Source organism: Rosa chinensis, chromosome 6, assembly GCF_002994745.2.
Source record: "Rosa chinensis cultivar Old Blush chromosome 6, RchiOBHm-V2, whole genome shotgun sequence".
NCBI classification, from domain to species: domain Eukaryota; kingdom Viridiplantae; phylum Streptophyta; class Magnoliopsida; order Rosales; family Rosaceae; genus Rosa; species Rosa chinensis.
Genome location: NC_037093.1, coordinates 49,018,305 through 49,036,733, shown reverse-complemented (window position 1 = coordinate 49,036,733; position 18,429 = coordinate 49,018,305). Strand labels below are relative to the sequence as shown.

General features: G+C 37.3%; 3 protein-coding genes across 5 annotated transcripts; all 3 read right to left on the bottom strand.

The window, feature by feature from the left end:
- Nucleotides 1-2,047: 2,047 nt before the first annotated feature.
- On the bottom strand, nucleotides 2,048-3,039 carry LOC112174153 (probable glutathione S-transferase). Its single transcript, XM_024311876.2, has 2 exons — nucleotides 2,677-3,039; nucleotides 2,048-2,584 (listed from the first exon to the last, which is right to left on the bottom strand). Exons 1-2 carry the CDS (start codon nucleotides 3,004-3,006, stop codon nucleotides 2,222-2,224), a joined length of 693 nt encoding a protein of 230 aa, XP_024167644.1. The 5' UTR covers nucleotides 3,007-3,039; the 3' UTR covers nucleotides 2,048-2,221.
- Nucleotides 3,040-14,943: 11,904 nt separating this feature from the next.
- On the bottom strand, nucleotides 14,944-16,025 carry LOC112169021 (probable glutathione S-transferase). The gene is made up of 2 exons (XM_024305956.2): nucleotides 15,680-16,025; nucleotides 14,944-15,514 (listed from the first exon to the last, which is right to left on the bottom strand). The coding sequence occupies exons 1-2, from the start codon at nucleotides 15,989-15,991 to the stop codon at nucleotides 15,149-15,151; spliced, it is 678 nt and encodes a 225-aa protein (XP_024161724.1). The 5' UTR covers nucleotides 15,992-16,025; the 3' UTR covers nucleotides 14,944-15,148.
- On the bottom strand, nucleotides 16,010-18,324 carry LOC112169022 (probable glutathione S-transferase). Of its 3 annotated transcripts, none has more exons than XM_040508162.1 (3): nucleotides 17,842-18,324; nucleotides 17,377-17,746; nucleotides 16,010-16,025 (listed from the first exon to the last, which is right to left on the bottom strand). In XM_040508162.1, the coding sequence occupies exons 1-2, from the start codon at nucleotides 18,154-18,156 to the stop codon at nucleotides 17,387-17,389; spliced, it is 675 nt and encodes a 224-aa protein (XP_040364096.1). In that variant the 5' UTR covers nucleotides 18,157-18,324; the 3' UTR covers nucleotides 16,010-16,025; nucleotides 17,377-17,386. The 3 variants fall into 3 exon arrangements, with proteins under 3 accessions (XP_040364096.1, XP_040364095.1, XP_024161725.1); XM_040508161.1 differs by lacking the exon at nucleotides 16,010-16,025 and adding an exon at nucleotides 16,032-16,172; XM_024305957.2 differs by lacking the exon at nucleotides 16,010-16,025 and having other exon boundaries at nucleotides 17,220-17,746.
- Between the last annotated feature and the right edge of the window lie 105 nt (nucleotides 18,325-18,429).

The window sequence follows — 18,429 nt, the reverse complement described above, 5'->3', positions numbered from 1 at the left end:
GGTCTCCTTGCCTAGTACTTGACTTTGAGTCTTTTACTACTTGCTTCTTAGTTCTCTCTAGTTGTACACCAATTGAGGTCTCTAGGCGACTAGGTTTACTTTTCAAAAAGGAGGTTTTGTAGTGAGGATTTGATCTCCTGTATGTAGGCTCATTAAGTGAGCGCATTTGTTAATAGTGAGGGTCACCTGTCCTTTGCCTAGTAGCTTATACCATGTATGATTTTGGTGTAAGACAGCATTCAATGTACGTGCCTTCTGGCTATGAATAATTGAATGATATTATCTCCTTTTCTCAAAAAAAATAAAAAAAAACTATTGCCATTTTGCTGGGTTCTGTTTTGCTCCTAGACTGGTTTCTACATGTATATATATGCCTCACATTCAATGTACAAGGTAAGGAAGGATAGAGGCCAATTTGTCCTTTGTTGGCTATTGTTGACTTTACTATTCATATGTAGTTGGTATACATCTTAGAGATAAGATATTGTTTTGCGCCCCAAATTCCGAAGATCGATCATGTTTTTCCAACAAAAACAAAACTTGTTAAGCAAGTTGTACTAGTTGATTAATTATTCTTCTTAAAGTCGACCAGAACTTTTGACTACAAAATTTAAAAAGCAGAACGAAGCCAATCCTTATCTTGAAGACAGGTGTTGGAGAGGGAAAGAAATGGAAGAAGTGAAGCTGCTAGGAACATGTCCTAGTCCTTTTAGTTACAAGAATCATATTGGCACTAAAACAATGTGTTAGGTACTGAATATGTGGAAGAGAACCTTGTTAAGAAGATTAGTCTTGTTTTGAAGTATAACCTGGTTAATAAGAAGATTCCGGTGCTCGTTCAAGGAGCATTCTCACTAAATAGAGATCTTTAGAAATGATCATATCTTCCAGTATGCTCCACCAAATGTAACAGCATTCCGAGTCTTCAAACCACATAAATTTAAGCTACTATCTTTGTTCAAAAACCAGTTCTATATACAGAACCGAACCAATTGAAAGCGGTTACTCGAAATAAGCTTTGGAAACTCAAGGCAAGGAGAAGTTTTAAATAGATAAACATGGGAACGTTACATGTATATAGCTGTATACAGAGTTAATGTTACAAAGGCTCAGATTATACCTTCAGACATAGACTAGGATGATAACGTACATGAGAAAAGAGGAGGGAAGATTGTACAGGAATTCTTTGCATCAGATAGAACTGCACATAAATATGCATAAAGCAATGAACTGTTGCCAAAAACTTATTGAATTTGAATCTTAAAACATCAAACAATATAAAGAAAGGACTGGCCAAAGAAAGAAGAGAATGTGGATCATGAAACAAAAGATATTAAGTCACTAGTCCCCGAACAAGAGGAACAGAGATTCCGGTGAATACATTAAGGAGGTGTGCCACAGAATCCCTTGGTTTTGGGATGACCCTTATGAAGGCAAGGTAAATTTTGATCATATATTCAACCAAATCTCAATGAGAATTGTTATATATGCTAGCACAAGAGATGCAGACTTCTTTTCAGAGCAGAGCTTGATAATTGATCAGATGATCAATCGATGAAACATAACTTTAGCTCAGTTAAGAAGTTGCAAACTGAACGGAACCCCAATTTCCCTAGACCAGACCGCATTGCACTACGTGAGTAAAGTGAATGTGATCAGAATTAGATGGTTAGATGATTATGGTTTAAGTAAAGGACAGACTAGTAATAGAACTTTCAGTGTATATACTCAACATTGCTTGATAAATTGCAATCTCAATAAGGCTATAAATGAAAGACTAGGCCATATAAACAGGCTTCGGTGTTGCTGAATTAAATTCTTCATAAACTGGCAACATTCTAATTATGTCGTGTTGTAAATTCTATAATTGGTCTTATTCTGTGTTTAAAGACAAGGTAGAAACACATTGGAGGTTGTACAGGTACAGTGTTCTTGCATTACATATTGTTGTCTTCATAGCTCTGGTTTTTTACCAAAATATTCTTCTTAATTAAAATGGAGTGGAGGCTTGGATTCAACTCCATGTAACAAGTGACATGAGCCAGTGGACAAGCAAAACACACATGCGTTAGAAAGAACTTCTCTTATTCAGTCACTAACAGTACTTGATGTGATTGAAACTATTCACTGGTATTATTCCTTGTTTATTGTTTATGTCACAACTCACAACCATTATTCTTACCCGGTACATGTGCTGTTGTTTGAAAGTAAGAGTAGGGTATCACGTAGTCGCTGGCTTGGTAAACTTCTCCCTTAGCGGTTTGAAATAGGCTACCAGCCGAGTGTGGTCAGGATGATTTTCTTTAATCACAGGAACCTGCTTGAAATTTCTAATCCATGCGTGCAAGCGAGGGAAGCTATTGGCTTCGAGAACTTGTACACCAGATGCTTCTTCCATGGCCTCAAGCCAGAATGCTAGCCATCCCATGGATACGTCTGTCATTCCAATGTTGTCACCATCAAAGAACTTCTTCTCCTCAGGGCCATGGTCTTCTAAGATCTTCAGATACTCCTGGGCTTCTTTTGCTGCTTTTATTTGCTCTTCTCCAGCTCTTTTGAAGAAGAATCCTTGAAAGTTCTTCATCTAAATTGCACAAAATAGCCAGTCAGTTAAGGCAACATTTTATTTTCATTAGGAGAAACTCTCTATGAAGAAAGGCAGGTATGTATGATTACCTTGTCACCAACAAACTTAATCCAAAATCGAGCCATGGCCCTCGCATGAGGGTCTGTTGGAACTAGAGGGTTCTGCGGCCAGGTCTCGTCAATGTACTCCAGAATAATACCCGACTCTACAATCGTCTTTCCACCATGAACAAACACTGGAACCTTCTTGTGCACTGGGTTGTACTGAAGAAGCAAATCACTCTTGTTCCATATGTCCTCTTCTTGATATTCATATTCGACTCCCTTGAGTTTCAGAGCCCATGTAACCCTGTAAACATATGGACTTGTCCAGAATCCTATTACCTTCACTTCCTCCATATTCCTTTCGTTTCTGCTCATCTTCTTACTCTACTGGGTGTGTGTGTGTGTGTATATATAGCTGAAGATTCTGATCTGCCATAAGTTACTGTTCGGCCTTTAAAATAGGTCAACATTGTACTGCGTTCTGTCAGGATCTCTCTGATTGTGGGATTTGTCCTTTGTTTACTGCTAACAACCAAACCTCTTTTCTTTGCTTCCACTTCAAACCTCTCTCCCTTCAATATGCACAACCTGCAAATTAAAAACAGACAACAAAAGTAAAAAACCTGATTCAACTTATAAACAACTCAATTAAAAATTTCAATTAAATTCACAACAATCAATTAGATTGCAGTCCATGAATTTGTCTTCTTCTCCAGCAGAACAAAACTGACGAATCTAGCTCCCTCTGCAAATCAAATCGATTGAAAACTACAAACCAAAATTCCTCCACAGATGATCAGAAACTGACAACTGCTCTCACCCTTTTTCAAACTATAACCCAGCCAATCCAAAAGATGTAACAAAAACTGCATTAGAAGCCAAAAAAATGAACAAAATCTATATCAGAGAAGATGGTAAGCACAAAAGAATAAACCAAATCCAGGTTTACAAATTCAAACCAAAAAATCGACATCAAACACAGGAAAAAAAAAAAAAAAAAACTCACTCTCTCAATCTTCCTTACACGATTGTAGACAGAAGAAGCAATCCACTGATTATAGAAATCCATGGGCGGCTGTAGAAGAGAGAATAAGATGGGTCGATCGATACAAATGTCAAACGAGGGCAGAACGGTCTCTTCAGACGACAATGGCAGAGCCGTATAAAAAGGTCAAGTGAGGACGTAGCCGTCCTTTCCGTCCCTTAGGAGCAGTCAGAAACAATGCACTGCGATTTAGTATATAGTAAATGTACTAGAAAATTCTCCCGCGCGATGTTGTGTGTTTAATTTTTTTCCTCAAATCTTGATCTACATAATGTAATACAATTATAATTTTACATATTATAAAAATTGGTATTTCAATCGTAAAGAGAAAGATTCAGCTAACACCTGATATTTTAAGCAAGCTGGTATCAAGTTTCTACAATTGGAGTTTAGCACTGATCTAATTCATTGGCAGACTCAAGTGCATCTTCAATTGAAGTGGTCTCATCTGCATATCTATGGACTGTACACATAGAAAACCATTCACAGTTACCACTTAAATTTGTCCCTTTCCTTCTTGCCAAAAAAAAAAAAAAAAAAACTGACCAAATGTCAACAATATTTATCATCAAAACTTTGTTATCCAAAGTGTCACCAAGCATGTTAATTTAAATACTATGAAACTTTGTGATTCATAAAATTGGCTCTGATACACTCTTTGAAACAAACTAATCTAATTGTCTAAAAATTTAATAGTAATAAAAAAAAATTCGATAGCAGACAACATCACAACCACAATGACTTTCACTGTTTTCATTTTCCAATCCAAGAATTTTATCTTTGTAAATCCTTAATGTGCATATAATCTTCAAATAAACGTTACTTGAGATAGTAAGCACAAACAGTCACCAATAAACAATTATGGATCCAAATTCTGAAACCTTGAAATAAAATGAATCAGAAAGCAATCCCAAATTTGGATAGATGTAGAGAAAAACAATCGAAAAACTTTTATTTTATATTTATCATCAGAGCCGTGCTCGTAAGCAACAACATCCAAAAAAAATAAGCAAATTAATCATGAAAACATTACAGCTATGATCAATGTTGGAGATGCACTTATTCAGGCTACTCATATTTATAATCAAACGAACCAAAACAACAACCTTAAAGAAGTTGATGAAAATCAGAAGATTAATATCAATTAGAAGCAAGAAACATGATCAGATGCTCAATCAATTTTCTATCACCTGATCGCTAAGTACTTTTTCCTATAGACCAATCCTTATTTCCAAGTACAGACCATAAAAACATGTAAAATGAATAAAAACTCCAAACTGCAGAAAAAGCCATAACATTTTCGGAGACTGAAACCTTTATGCACTGTACAGATTTTGAATATATGTCAGAGAACCAACAATAATAGACACATAAGACTATCTCCATCAAGAAAAGAAGAGGTGCAGGACTTGAAAACCTAAGCGATTAGGTTTTGTTCCCAAATCCTAGCGGAGCTAGGTTCTCAGAGGTTGGCATACGTGGAGTAAATTTAGTTTTCCTTTGCAAAAATCATGAAATACACTTATTTTAGACACTCTCAAAGTAAATATAAATGGTTAGACACTCACTACAATTAGGCTAATGTCCACAGTTCAAGAGCCTTGAGTTGAAAAGCGTACCCCAAAATAAACTGTGACCAAACAAAATGTCGACCTAGCTGTTGAGCGCAAAAGACAAATAAGACTACAAACAGCATAGAAATATTTATAAACACACAATTAATGCAATGAGCTTCATATATCTGATAATCCACCCAACAAAGACGTTTTCATGTTCAACAGCCTAAGCTATTGTTGTTTCACATCCAAGAAAAGAAATAACTCACACCTGGAACACAAATCTTCTAACAGATAAATCACTTGAAATAGGAACAGTAGTAGGAAGCAACACCTGCAAGCAAAATCAATCACAACCCAATATGAAAAACAGCATAATCAATTTTATATATGCTATTACTCAAAATCTCACTTTCTATGATCAAGTATTAAATTTTGAAGCATGCAATCCTTGAGTTATCAAATACAGGACCCAGAAACAATTTCAATCAGAAAATTTGATATTAAAAAACCAAAAACCAAGACGAAAAAATAACAAAGCGGAAGCATAAATTCCAGAAGTTTGCAAGGAAGTTCAAGCAAAGTTCGAAAAGTACAGAAAATCCATTGTTCTGATACTAAATAAAAGCTGCGTATTCAAAAAGAATTTTGCTGTAATTCCTTTATTCAAGTTTATTGTACAACAGTCTATATGGTATTGTTCTGAGAGAGGGAGATAAGAGACTAAATTGTAATGGAGAAAAGCCAGGACAAATTTGTCATAAATGCAGTTTCCTGTCTTAAGTGAATCCATATGAAAGCAAGCTAAGGTCAGACTTAGCAAGTTCAGCCTTTTTAAGGAACCTATAGCAGAACCTATATTCCTTCAAATCTACTACGGGAATTAAAATGAATGAGAAAGAAATCCATGACCATTGAACAACAAAAGTTGTATATTGGACAAAATACTGTTTAGTCCTTGAGGTTTTGACCATAAAACACTTCAGTCTCTGACGTTCTAATTTCACAAATTTAATTCCTGTACTTCAAAATTTCAGACCAATAGGTCCTTGCCGTCTAAAAGTCGCGGCAAAATGTTTATTATGCCCTCAGTTCTTTTTCTTTTTTTAAATAAATTTATTCCTTTCTCTTTTTTTATTTATTCTTTTTTCTTTATTTTTTTTTTTCAAACAGAAAGAAAGAAAGGGAAAAAAACATTAAAAAAAATAAACAGAAAGAAAGAAAGGGAAAAAAAATTTCATTTTCCAAAAAAATAAAATAATTAATTAATTTAAAAAAAAGAACTGAGGGCATAATAGATATTTTGCCGCGACTTTTAGAAGGTAAGGACCTATTGGTCTGAAAGAGAAAATATTTCAAACAGTACCCGAACTAAGGCCGACTCCTAACTTCAGTACCTGACTATGCAAAACTATCACTTTGGTACCTCAAGTTTGAAGCTCGACCCAAGAATGGTACACGCCGTCCATCACAGCGTTAAGTCTTTGCTACGTGGCAAACCATGAGGGCCCTCAAAATATGCCACGTGGTTAGCTAGTTAATGCCGTGATGGATGACGTGTACCATTCTTGGGTCGGACTTCAAATTTGGGGTACCAAAGTTATAGTTTTGCATAGTCAGGTACTGAAGTTAAGAATAAGCCTTAGTTCGGGTACTGTTTGTAACATTTTCTCTGGTCTGAAATTTTGAAGTACAGGGACTAAACGTGTGAAATTAGAAGGTCAGAGACTGAAGTGTTTTATGGTTAAAAGCTCAAGGACTAAACAGTATTTAGTCCTTTTATATTTATCATCAAAGCCATGCTCCAAAGGAACAACATCTGTAAAGAAGTTGATGAAAATCAGAAGGAATATTTTCAAAGGTCAATTATGAAAACATGGTGAAAACAGAAGATCAACACCAATTAGAAGCAAAAAAACAGGATCAAATGCTCAATCAATTTTCTATTAACCGATCACTATGTATCTTGATTTGGACATACCAATCCTTAACCCTCCCAATCTAAACGTTGTGATATGCAAAACCCACAACACAACCCATGCTTATTAAATCACCCACAAAACCCTGAATCAAAATGAACAATCCAAAACAAAGCCAGAGATGAAGTCATGTGACCCAAAAACCCACAACAAAACCCATATTCGTTAAATCAGAGACAAAACCCTTAATCGAATGAACATAAAATTTAGATACATAGTGAACATCCAGAGGATTGGAAATGATCACACAATTCTACTAGAATGGCTCAGCCCTGAAGGCTGCAACCGCAATCTGAGTCTTTAAAGTACATAAAACTCAGGCTACTATCTTTATTCCAAGCCCAATTTTATTTGGATGTAAGCTTTGGAAAATTACGGCTAGGAAAAATTCTGAAAAGAAAAACTGTGGGAAAACAGATAAGCTGGGTTTAAAGTTGAAGGGCTCTGAATAGTGAATACAAAGCTTGAAACAAAAAACTAGGATAATAACATGAAAAAAGAGGAGGGAAGATTATGCGGGAAATCTTTACATCCGATAAAATGCCTTAACACATAAATATACACAAAGAATAAACTGTTTGCAAAACTTATTGAGTTTGAATCTTGGACTCTTGAAACAATGATAAAGGACTTGCCAAAGAAATAGAAGAATGTTGATCATCAAACAATAGATATTAAAACCAAGAAAACCGTAGAAATATTATTCCGGGTTGAAAAAGAAAGAGGTCGCTAGTTCCTGAACAAGAGCAACAGTTCTGGCAGCACACATAGTTGCTGTAAAGTCATTCCAAAATCCTTTAAACAGAGAATCTATCACTTAAACAAATCCATATAAGAATATCTAAAGCGACATTAAATCCACCCTAGCACTTGTATTTGGAGTTAAGATGCAAAAACAAACATAGCATTATGATTTAAGTAACATGCTCTATATATATACCTAGATAGAAGACAGACAAACAAACATATCATTAAGATTAAGTGATTAGTCTATCAGGATATTGGCTTAGTTGAGCCTATTTAATACACCCAACAAGAAAAAAAGCTTCCTCACATTACTAAGCATTTTTAAAACAACCAACTTATAGCCTTGAGAACTCCTACAAAAAAAGGTATCAATATGGGAAGCAAGCTTTGATATTTCTCCATCACCGTCTTCAAAACCTTCACAGTTTTGGGCATCAAAAAGCACAAGCTGTTTGCAGCCCCGCAGTAGCGTAACAACACCATCCCTTTCAATGAGACAATTTCTAGCAAAAAAATTTTGAAGGTTTGGCAGCGAGTTCACAATTGTGGATGCCTCAACTTCATCAACAGTGGCGTGAAAAATGTTTAAATCTGTAAAATACTTGCAGTGAGTGCCAATCTGCACAAGGATTCGAGGACACTTTCTGATGCCAACAATACCTTAAAATGTTTACTCAAACCTTGAGGGCAACTCCTCCTTTCAAACTATTTCAGAATTCTAACCATGCCTTCCCCAAAAAACACCGACTCCAAAAATTTCCACTTTGCAATTACCTCTGGAATAATTTGAGAACTCTAGAACATAACTAAGTCATCCTTGAACCAGATAACCTTAATGGAGGGGCACTCATGTGAAACATATCTCTGTTGAATACTTCAGAATTGGATCACAGAGTAGTTGGAGGTAAAGCACACATTATTGAATAACAAACTTTGGCTTTTATACAAGCCTGTTACAAGGAATGGGAAACAAAGCAGTACACCATGTTGAACATTATCCTAAACGTGGTTTGAGGTCTAAGACCAATTCAACAAATAACAGCACTAACTACATGCCCTAAGAACTAGGCTATTGTTATTAACAGAAAGCAAAACAAAGCAGTAAATGCAGCAAACCTAAAAACAGGTAAACCCTAATGCTTCACATATCCTCCCTTAAACTGCATTGCACAAGAGTGCAATCAGTTTACTTCAACTCCAAGCACATCCCCAGCTTGTCACGAAGCTTCAAAAAAGACTCCAATTTCAGTGGCTTTGTCATAATATCTGAGACTTGTTCTTGAGTATTGCAATGTACCAGTTCAACAACTTCATCCTTTGTTAAGTCACGTAGAAAATGGAACCTCACATCTATATGCTTACTCCTCCCATGTAAAACTGGATTTTTTGAGAGCTTTATAGCTGAACTATTATCACAATAGAGGGTTGTGCACTTACTTTGAACATGCCCTAATTTTTCGAGCACTCTCCTTAGCCAAACACCTTGACAAGCACAGTATGCAGCTGCAATGAATTCAGCTTCTGTAGTTGATAAGGTCACTACGGGTTGCTTCTTTGATGACCATGACACCGCTACGGTTCCAAGCATGAAAACATAACCCGAAGTGCTTTTCCGTAAATTGACATCTACAGCATAGTCTGAGTCTGCAAATCCCACCAATCTGTCTTCAACTCCTCTTTGATAAGCAATTCCCAGACCAAATGTGCCTTTCAAGTACCTAAGGACTCTTTTAACAGCTTGCAAATGAAGTTCAGTGGGCCTCTCCATGTACCTGCTGATCAAGCTTACTGAGAACATTAGGTCTAGCCTTGTGGCCGTTAGATACATCAAGCTACTGATCATTTGTTTGTATATTGTAGCATCCACAACAACTCCTCCTCTACTCTTAGACAACCTGAACCCAGGAACAATTGGATTCTTCACCGAATTACTATCATACATTCCAAAATGCTCCAACACCTCAAGTGCATACTTTCTTTGATTAATAAAAATTCCTTGCTCCTTCTGTATCACTTCTACTCCAAGAAAATACTTCATTTTTCCAAGATCAGTCATGGCAAACTCCCTCATCATCGATTGCTTAAAGCTCACAAACATATCTTCAGTGTTTCCAGTAAAAATCAAGTCATCTACATAAAGACTTACGATAAGAATGTTACCTCCAACTTCAGTCTTCACAAATAGGGTGTGCTTATAATAGCATTTCTCGAACCCTTCTTTGATGAAGTACCCTTCGATCTTGCTATACCAAGCTCAGGGAGCTTGCTTGAGTCCGTACAGCGCCCTTCTAAGCTTGTAGACTTTGTGTTCTTCTCCCTTTCTCTCAAACCCTTGTGGTTGATCAACAAACACATCCTCAGTTAGTTCTCCATGTAGAAAGGCGCTTTTCACATCCAACTGATAAACACACCATGCCTTTTGAGCTGCTAGGGCAAGAATGACTCGGATTGTTTCCCATCTAGCCACCGGAGCAAATACTTCATGATAGTCAACTCCATATCGCTGTGAATAGCCCTTCGCCACAAGACGAGCCTTGAACTTGTCTACCTCACCTTTCTCATTAAGCTTCGTTCTAAAAACCCACTTCACCCCTATTTTCTTGGCACCTTTTGGCAGTGTTGTTAACTCCCAAGTTTTGTTTTCTTCAATGGCCTTGGTCTCCAACTTCATAGCTTATCTCCATTTATCCATCTTCACAGCCTCTTCAAACATCTCAGGATCCTCAAAGGTAGTGAACATCACCAAGTTTTGAGCTTCACCCTCTTCCTCAGATAACCCTTCACCTGACACATAGTCCTGCATCCAAACCGGTATACACATATTCCTCCCTTGAGCTGGACTTGCAAAAGCTTCAACATCTGTTTCACTAGTTGGACTTACTAGAGAGTTATTTGTTTCACTAGCTGGACTTGCTGGAGAATTACCACATGCGCCTTCTTCACTTTCAGCATTTGCTTCCTCATTTACGTCATGAGTTTCTTCACTATCTTCCTCCTCATCACCCCACTCTAATATGTCATTTTTCAGCTCTTCCTCACTTCTTATCCAGTCTCAAGACTCATTCTCTGCAAATACCACATCTCTGCTTGTTATTACCTTCTTCGAATCAGGATTGTACAGCCGATATGCCTTCGACTCCTCACTCACACCCAACAAGATGCATTTCACACTTTTATCATCCAGTTTAGACCTTTTTGCATCAGGAACGTGAGCATATGCAATACACCCGAAAACCCTAAAGTAGTCAACAGAAGGTTTGTTGCCACTCCAGGCCTCTTCAGTTGTTACTTCCTTGACAGCTAAGGATGGACTCCGATTTAAGACATGAATGGCCCAATTGACAGCTTCCGACCTGAACCGTTTTGATATCTTCCTTCCTGATAGCATGCAGCGTATAAGATTCATGACTATACGATTCTTTCTCTCAGCCACGCCTTTTTGCTGCGGTGTATAGGCAGCCGTAAGTTGCCTTGCTATGCCATTCTCACTGCAAAACTGACTGAACTCAGTGGAAGTGAACTCGCCACCTCTGTCAGACCGTAAACACCGGATGGAATTACTACTTTCCTTTTCAACCTTTGCATGATACTTCTTGAACACCCCAAGAGCCTCAGACTTCTCTGTCAAGAAATAAGTCCAAGTCTTTCTACTAAAATCTTCAATGAAGTTAATTAAGTACATTTTTCCACTGTGTGATTCCGGCCTAATTGGACCACAGATGTCAGTGTGAACAAGTTGAAGGGGCTGTGATGCTCTACACAAACTTCTTTTTGGAATGACTTCTCTGTGCTGCTTCCCTTTCATGCAATTGAAGCACACTTTGGTTGAGGCTGCAAGCTTTGGTAACCCTAGCACCATCTTCTTGTAAAGGAGAGTTCTTAGGCCCTTAAAACTTAAGTGCCCAAATCTTTCGTGCCAGAGCTGTGTGTTATCTTCAGAGGCAGCTTGAAAACATGAAGTAGTTTGAGGCATCACCGAAGCCAAAATGACAAACATTCTGTTTGATGTCATTCTAGATTGCATAATTAGACCTCTAGTTGGATGATAAAGATTGCACATATCATTCTTGATCAAAATAGCAAGCCCTCTTTGTTGCAGTTACCCAGTGCTCAAAAGATTATTTTTTAAATCAGGCACAAAGTAAACTGAGGTAATTACCTGGGTAAGACCATCAACTTGTAGTCTGATGTTGCCCTTTCCCATTACCATCATTCTTGAATTATCTCCTAGCCTCACCAATTGCCTGAACTCGCCATCAAAATCAGAAAACCACTCTTTTGTGCCACACATATGATTGCTGCATCCTGAATCCAAAAAACACACTTTCTCCCTGCTTGAATCATTCATCTTGACATACGACATGAGCAGCATCTCCTCATTCTCATCCAGCTCTACATAATTTACACTCTTCTCCAGCTAGGGCATTCGTATTGAAAATGCCCTAGTTTGTGACATTTGAAGCATTCCACTAGGTCTTTGGTAAAGTTTCTTCCTCTACCTCCGTCCCTTCCTCGAAAGCTTCCGCGAGCTCTTCCTCTACCTTCAACCCTTTGCTCACTCCTGCTTCCAAACCTTCCTTCATTAGTGATCTTTAGGGCCTGTTCTTCCTCTTGATACCCTTGCATTCGTTGCTCATGAAACAACAGACTACCATGAAGCTCATCAATGCTAATAGTAGAAAGATCATTTGACTCTTCAATAGAGCAAACAACGTAACAGAATTTTGAAGTCATAGACCTGAGAATTTTCTCCACCACCACTATTTGCCCCATTCGTTCTCCATGTGCCTTCATCTTATTCAAAACAGTTAGGGTTCTTGAAAAATAGCTATCCACCTTCTCACCCTCCTTCATGCCAAAAACTTCGAACTCCCTTCTTAATGCTTGTAGCTGAGCTCGCTTCACCTTCGTGGAACCCTGGTATTTCTGTTTCATAGAGTCCCAGATGGCTTTGGTAGTCTCCTTATCTAGAATGGTCTCCATGATCTCTCTGTCGATTGCCTGGAAGAGATAATTTTTGATCTTTAGGTCTTTAAGTTTTGCATCATCAACAACCTTGCGTTGTGCCTTAGTGGTTGCATCTCAATCAACTATTACTGGAATTCCCTCATCCACCAAGTTCCAGTATTCTTTCGATCTCAGGAAGTTTTCCATTAACATAGACCAATGGTCATAATGACCATCAAATTTAGGTATGGCTGCTTGAACATACTTCTCTGTTGACATCTCAAACTCTACTTCGAGTTCTAAGAGTCTCACTCTTACTCAATCTCTCTTTGTTTCTCTCACTGTCAATCACTCCGTGTTTCACTCAAACTTTCTCACACACTCTTGATCAGGCCCCTATTCGGAGCTCTGATACCAATTGTTGAATACTTCAGAATAGGATCACAGAGTATTTGGAGGTGAAGCACACATCATTGAATAACAAACTTTGGCTTTTATACAAGCCTGTTACAAGGAATGGGAAACAAACCAATACACCACGTGAACATTATCCTAAACGTGGTTTGAGGTCTAAGACCAATTCAACAAATAACAGCACTAACTACATGCCCTAAGAACTAGGCTATTGTTATTAACAGAAAGCAAAACAAAGCAGTAAATGCAGTAAACCTAAAAACAGGTAAACCCTAATGCTTCACAATCTCACCGCTTCTTCGGTACATAATTCAGGTAATTCGAGTAAAGTAACTTTTCCACGGCTATAGTTTACAACACACTTTACAAATGCAGTGGTAGAGAAACGACTCTTATCAATTCCACATTGATCTATAAACTTATCATAAAATGGACCAAAACTCCGAGGCCCAACATCATCATCAACATTACCAATGAACATATCATCATCCACATTACCAATGAACAAAGGACAACGTACATGGTCCGGGAATCTGAGACTATGCCAGCATAAAGGATTACGAGTAGTTTTGTACCATGATTTGCAGACAAAAGGGACAGCCAGAAGCAGAGATTCCATCCTAACTCTGGAGAGTATATTGGTCAAGGTCCGACTGTAACTCCTCCCATCTTCTTCGCTCAATCTGGCCTTCTTCTTCTTCTTCGCTGTCCATGAATCGGGCCTTCTTATCGGTATTTTGAACGACATCATCCCCCATCGGTGTGGAAATTTGCTGAGGCCAAACCCTAAACCCCCAAAATGCTCGCGCCAAATAGTTATGATGAAGTGGGAAATGGAATTGGGCCAGATTTGCCAAATCTTACCAAAGCCTTGAATGGTTAATTTATATTTTCTAATGGTTTGATGAAATGACTTAGACTAGGTAGTGGTATGATCATGTCACAAGGTTATCAATTACAATAGACTCAATAATACAACCGAAAATCTTCATAAAATTGAGAGAGTGAAACATGTTTAAGATATTTAAGTGAATTAATTCATTTTATACTGTCATTATAATTCATTTCAAGTTTGGGTTTGTTTCTGATGATTATAAAATAAGTTGAATTTAATTTGTTTGTTGTGACATGTTTAATATGGTTAACATAATATAAACTAAGACACAAAATATTGATAGCCCTAATCACTACAGTTATTCGTATTTGAACATTCATTTTGGATGAATAAGCTGGGTTAACACAATGATACCTACTTATAGGCTTATAGCAGCAAGAATGTGACACCATAATGATAATTGATTGTTGCAAAATCTAGATTTGGTGTGACTAGTCCAAATATGGATGTGATATTTTATGTAATAGGGAAAGTACATTAAATCATAGATTTCATATCTCTTTTCAGAATAGAATTTCTTGTAATCTTTGTACTCTTGACCCTTTATATAAAGGGCTCTATTTTTTTTTTTTGGTCTGATATATAAAGGGCACTATTATCAATAAAGAAGCACACAATTCTCTCTCAAATTCTCTTATTCTACAACACTGAATTTTTTTTTTGAAGAAGTAAAGCTGTGAGCTTTTATTTGCTGGAGTTAATTTTTTGATATGCCAATGTTCTTGAAAATTTGATGGAATTTATGGACTCTGTTTCATATACAAACATATATCTATGCCATAAGTCCATGGAAATATATGTTTATTCAGGCTGCGAGCTTTTATTTGCTGGAGTTAATGTGGATAAGAAAATTACATAAACAACCTTACATCAGCTAATAATTATAGCTATATCATTGTTTGAGAAGTAGAAGCTCAGCAGAAGCAGGTTCTACCTAGCTAGTGTTTAAGATTTTAGCAAGAATTGTTGCTCTTCGATCTTTGAAATAGGTCAACATTGCACTGCGATCAGGAAGGGTCTCTTTGATTGTGGGAATCTCCTTGAACCTTTGAATCCATGCATGTAAGCGAGGGAAGCTTTCGACTTCAATCACTTTAACCCCAGCTGCTTCACTCAAGACTTCCAGCCACCAAGCTAGCCATCCAAATTCTAAATCAGCCATTCCAATCTCGTCTCCACCGAAAAATTTCTTGTCACCGAGGCCCTGCTCTTCCAAGATTCTCAACTGCTCCTGCCGTTCTTCTGTTGCTTTCACTTGTTGTTCTCCCTCAGTAAAGAAAAATCCAAATAGGGCTGAGCTCTATGTCACACAAACATCCACATTAGTTCGAGTTGGATAAAATTCGATTTTTTGTTAGTTGTTAGACAGTTAAGTGTCAACTAGTTACATAAACAAACATGCGACAAATGACTCATTTGACAATATATATAACGTAGTAAAAATAGTTGAGTGATCATTACTTACCTTGTCCTCTCCGAACTTTGTCCAGAATCGAGCCAGAGCTCGTCCATGAGGGTCTTTAGGAAGCAAGGGGTTCTGTGGCCACGTCTCTTCGATGTACTCAAGAATGACAGCGGACTCTGCGATTGGTTTTCCGGCATGAACAAGAACCGGGACCTTCTTATGGACCGGGTTGTACTTTAGAAGACGGTCACTCTTGTTGTATAAGACATCCTCCTCTACATACTCATAGTCTACACCTTTGAGTTTAAGTGCCCAGATAACCCTGTAAACAAATGAACTAGGCCAAGCTCCTAACAATATAACTTGTGCCATTTTGCTGGGTTCTGTTTTGCTCCTGGACTGGTTTCTGCATGTATATATATGCCTCACCTTCAATGTACAAGGTAAGGAAGGATAGAGGCCAATTTGTCCTGTGTTGGCTATTATTGACTTTACTATTCATATGTAGTTGGTATACATCTTAGAGATAAGATATCGTTTTGCGCCCCAAATTCTGAAGATCATGTTTTTCCAACAAAAACAAAAGACTTGTCAAGCAAGTTGTACTAGTTGATTAATTATTCTTCTTAAAGTCGACCAGAACTCTTGACTACAAAATTTAAAAAGCAGAACGAAGCCAATCCTTACGTTGAAGACAGGTGGGGAATAGGGAAAGAAAACACGTGCTTACAGAAATGGAAGAAGTGAAGCTGCTAGGAACATGTCCCAGTCCCTTTCGTTACAAGAATCATATGGGGCTCTAAAAGTAGGTGTTAAGTACTGAATGTGTGGAAGAGAACCTTGTTAACGAGATTAGTCTCTTTTTGTTTATTACACTTGCAAGTTGCAACTGATATCTTAAATGGTCATTTTTTGGAGATCAGTCTCTTTTCATGACCATTTTTCCGACTAAATGGTCATGAAATTTAACTTCTTCTTCTTTTTTCTTCTTTTTTCAGACTTTAGTGTCGCCACAATGTTTTAATTTATATTTTCTAATGGTTTGATAAAATGACTTGGACTAGGTAGTGGTTTGATCATGTCACAAGGTTATCAATTACAACAGACTCAATAATACAACCGAAAATCTTCATAAAATTGAGAGAGTGAAACACGTTTAAGATATTTAAGTGAATTAATTTATTTTATACTGTCATCATAATTCATTTCAAGTTTAGGTTTGTTTCTGATGATTATAAAATAAGTTGAATTTAATTTGTCTGTTGTGACATGTTTAATACGGTCGACATACTACAAACTAAGACACAAAATATTGATAGCCCTAATCACTATAGTTATTCGTATTTGAACGTTCATTTTGGATGAATAAGCTGGGTTAGCACTATGATACCTACTTATATATAGGCTTATAGCAGTAAGAATGTGACACCCTAATGATAATTGATTGTTGCAAAACCTAGATTTGGTGTGACTACTCCAAATATGGATGTGATATTTTATGTAATAGGGAAAGTACATTAAATCATAGATTTCATATCTCTTTTCATAATAGAATTTCTTGTAATCTTTGTACTCTTGACACTTTATATAAAGGGTCATATTATCAATAAAGAAGCACATAATTCTCTCTCAAATTCTCAAATGGATTCTACAACACTGAAATTTTTTTGAAGAAGTAAAGAACTATTTTTTGAAGAAGTAAAGAACTATAGTGTATCTAACCATAACACGAGCAAAACTGTTACAAGAAAGTTTACTTTTATAATATCATGCTGCCCTTGAAGCAATAAGCATCTCCCTCTTCTGCTTGTAATACACATACATTTGATCAGGGTCAGGGAGGTTCTTTTTGATTGCTGGGTTCTCCTTAAACTTCTTAACCCAATTACACAAGCCAGGGAACTCATCCCCATTCAGCACTTTGACACCAGCCAATTCTTCAATAACTCCAAAACTGGAGGCTATAAATCCCATGGCCAAGTCGGCCAGTCCAATCTCATTGCCACCAAAGAACTCCTTCTCTACTAGACCCTGCTCTTCCAATATCTTAAGTATCTCCTTTACCTCTTTCGCTGCCTTCTCTAGTTCTTCTCCGTCGGTCATCAATAACATAGTAAATGGAAGAGCCTGCTTCACCCAAAATGAAGTATTTGCATTATTAAAAGTACCAACAACCAGAAAGTTTTGAAGTGAAAATGATAACCAAGTAGTAAAATGATCACCTTGTCATCTATAAACTTGGTCCAGAACCGCGCCGAGGCTCTTCCATGAGGGTCTTCAAGAGAAGGAAGCAAGGGATTTCCGGGCCACGTCTCTTCAATATACTCGAGGATAACAGTGGACTCGGAAATTGGCTTCCCATTGTGAACAAGCACCGGGATCTTCTTGTGAATTGGGTTGTACTGTAGAAGCAAATCACTCTTGTTACTCAAATCTTCTTCTATATACTCATACTTGACGCCCTTGAGCTCCAGAGCCCAAATCGCTCTGTAACCATATGGACTAGGCCATGCTCCAAACAGCTTAACATCTTCCATTTCTTCTTCAACTTCTGTTCTTCACTGAACTCTGCAGTCCCCTTTATGTATATATGATTCTCTGCAAAGCTTTGAACTTTCCTTTTGGAATGTCAAGACGGGAAGTTGGGTTTTTCTTCTTGGCCTTCTTAAATTTTGACCACTTGGATGCCGGGTCAATCAAGATAAGAAACTTTCTAAAGAGGCATGCATTCTGGTCAATAAAGATGACTTGTTAGCCAAGCTCAAGCATATTATTTTAAGAGGACTAACTGAGTACTCACTATTGTTGTT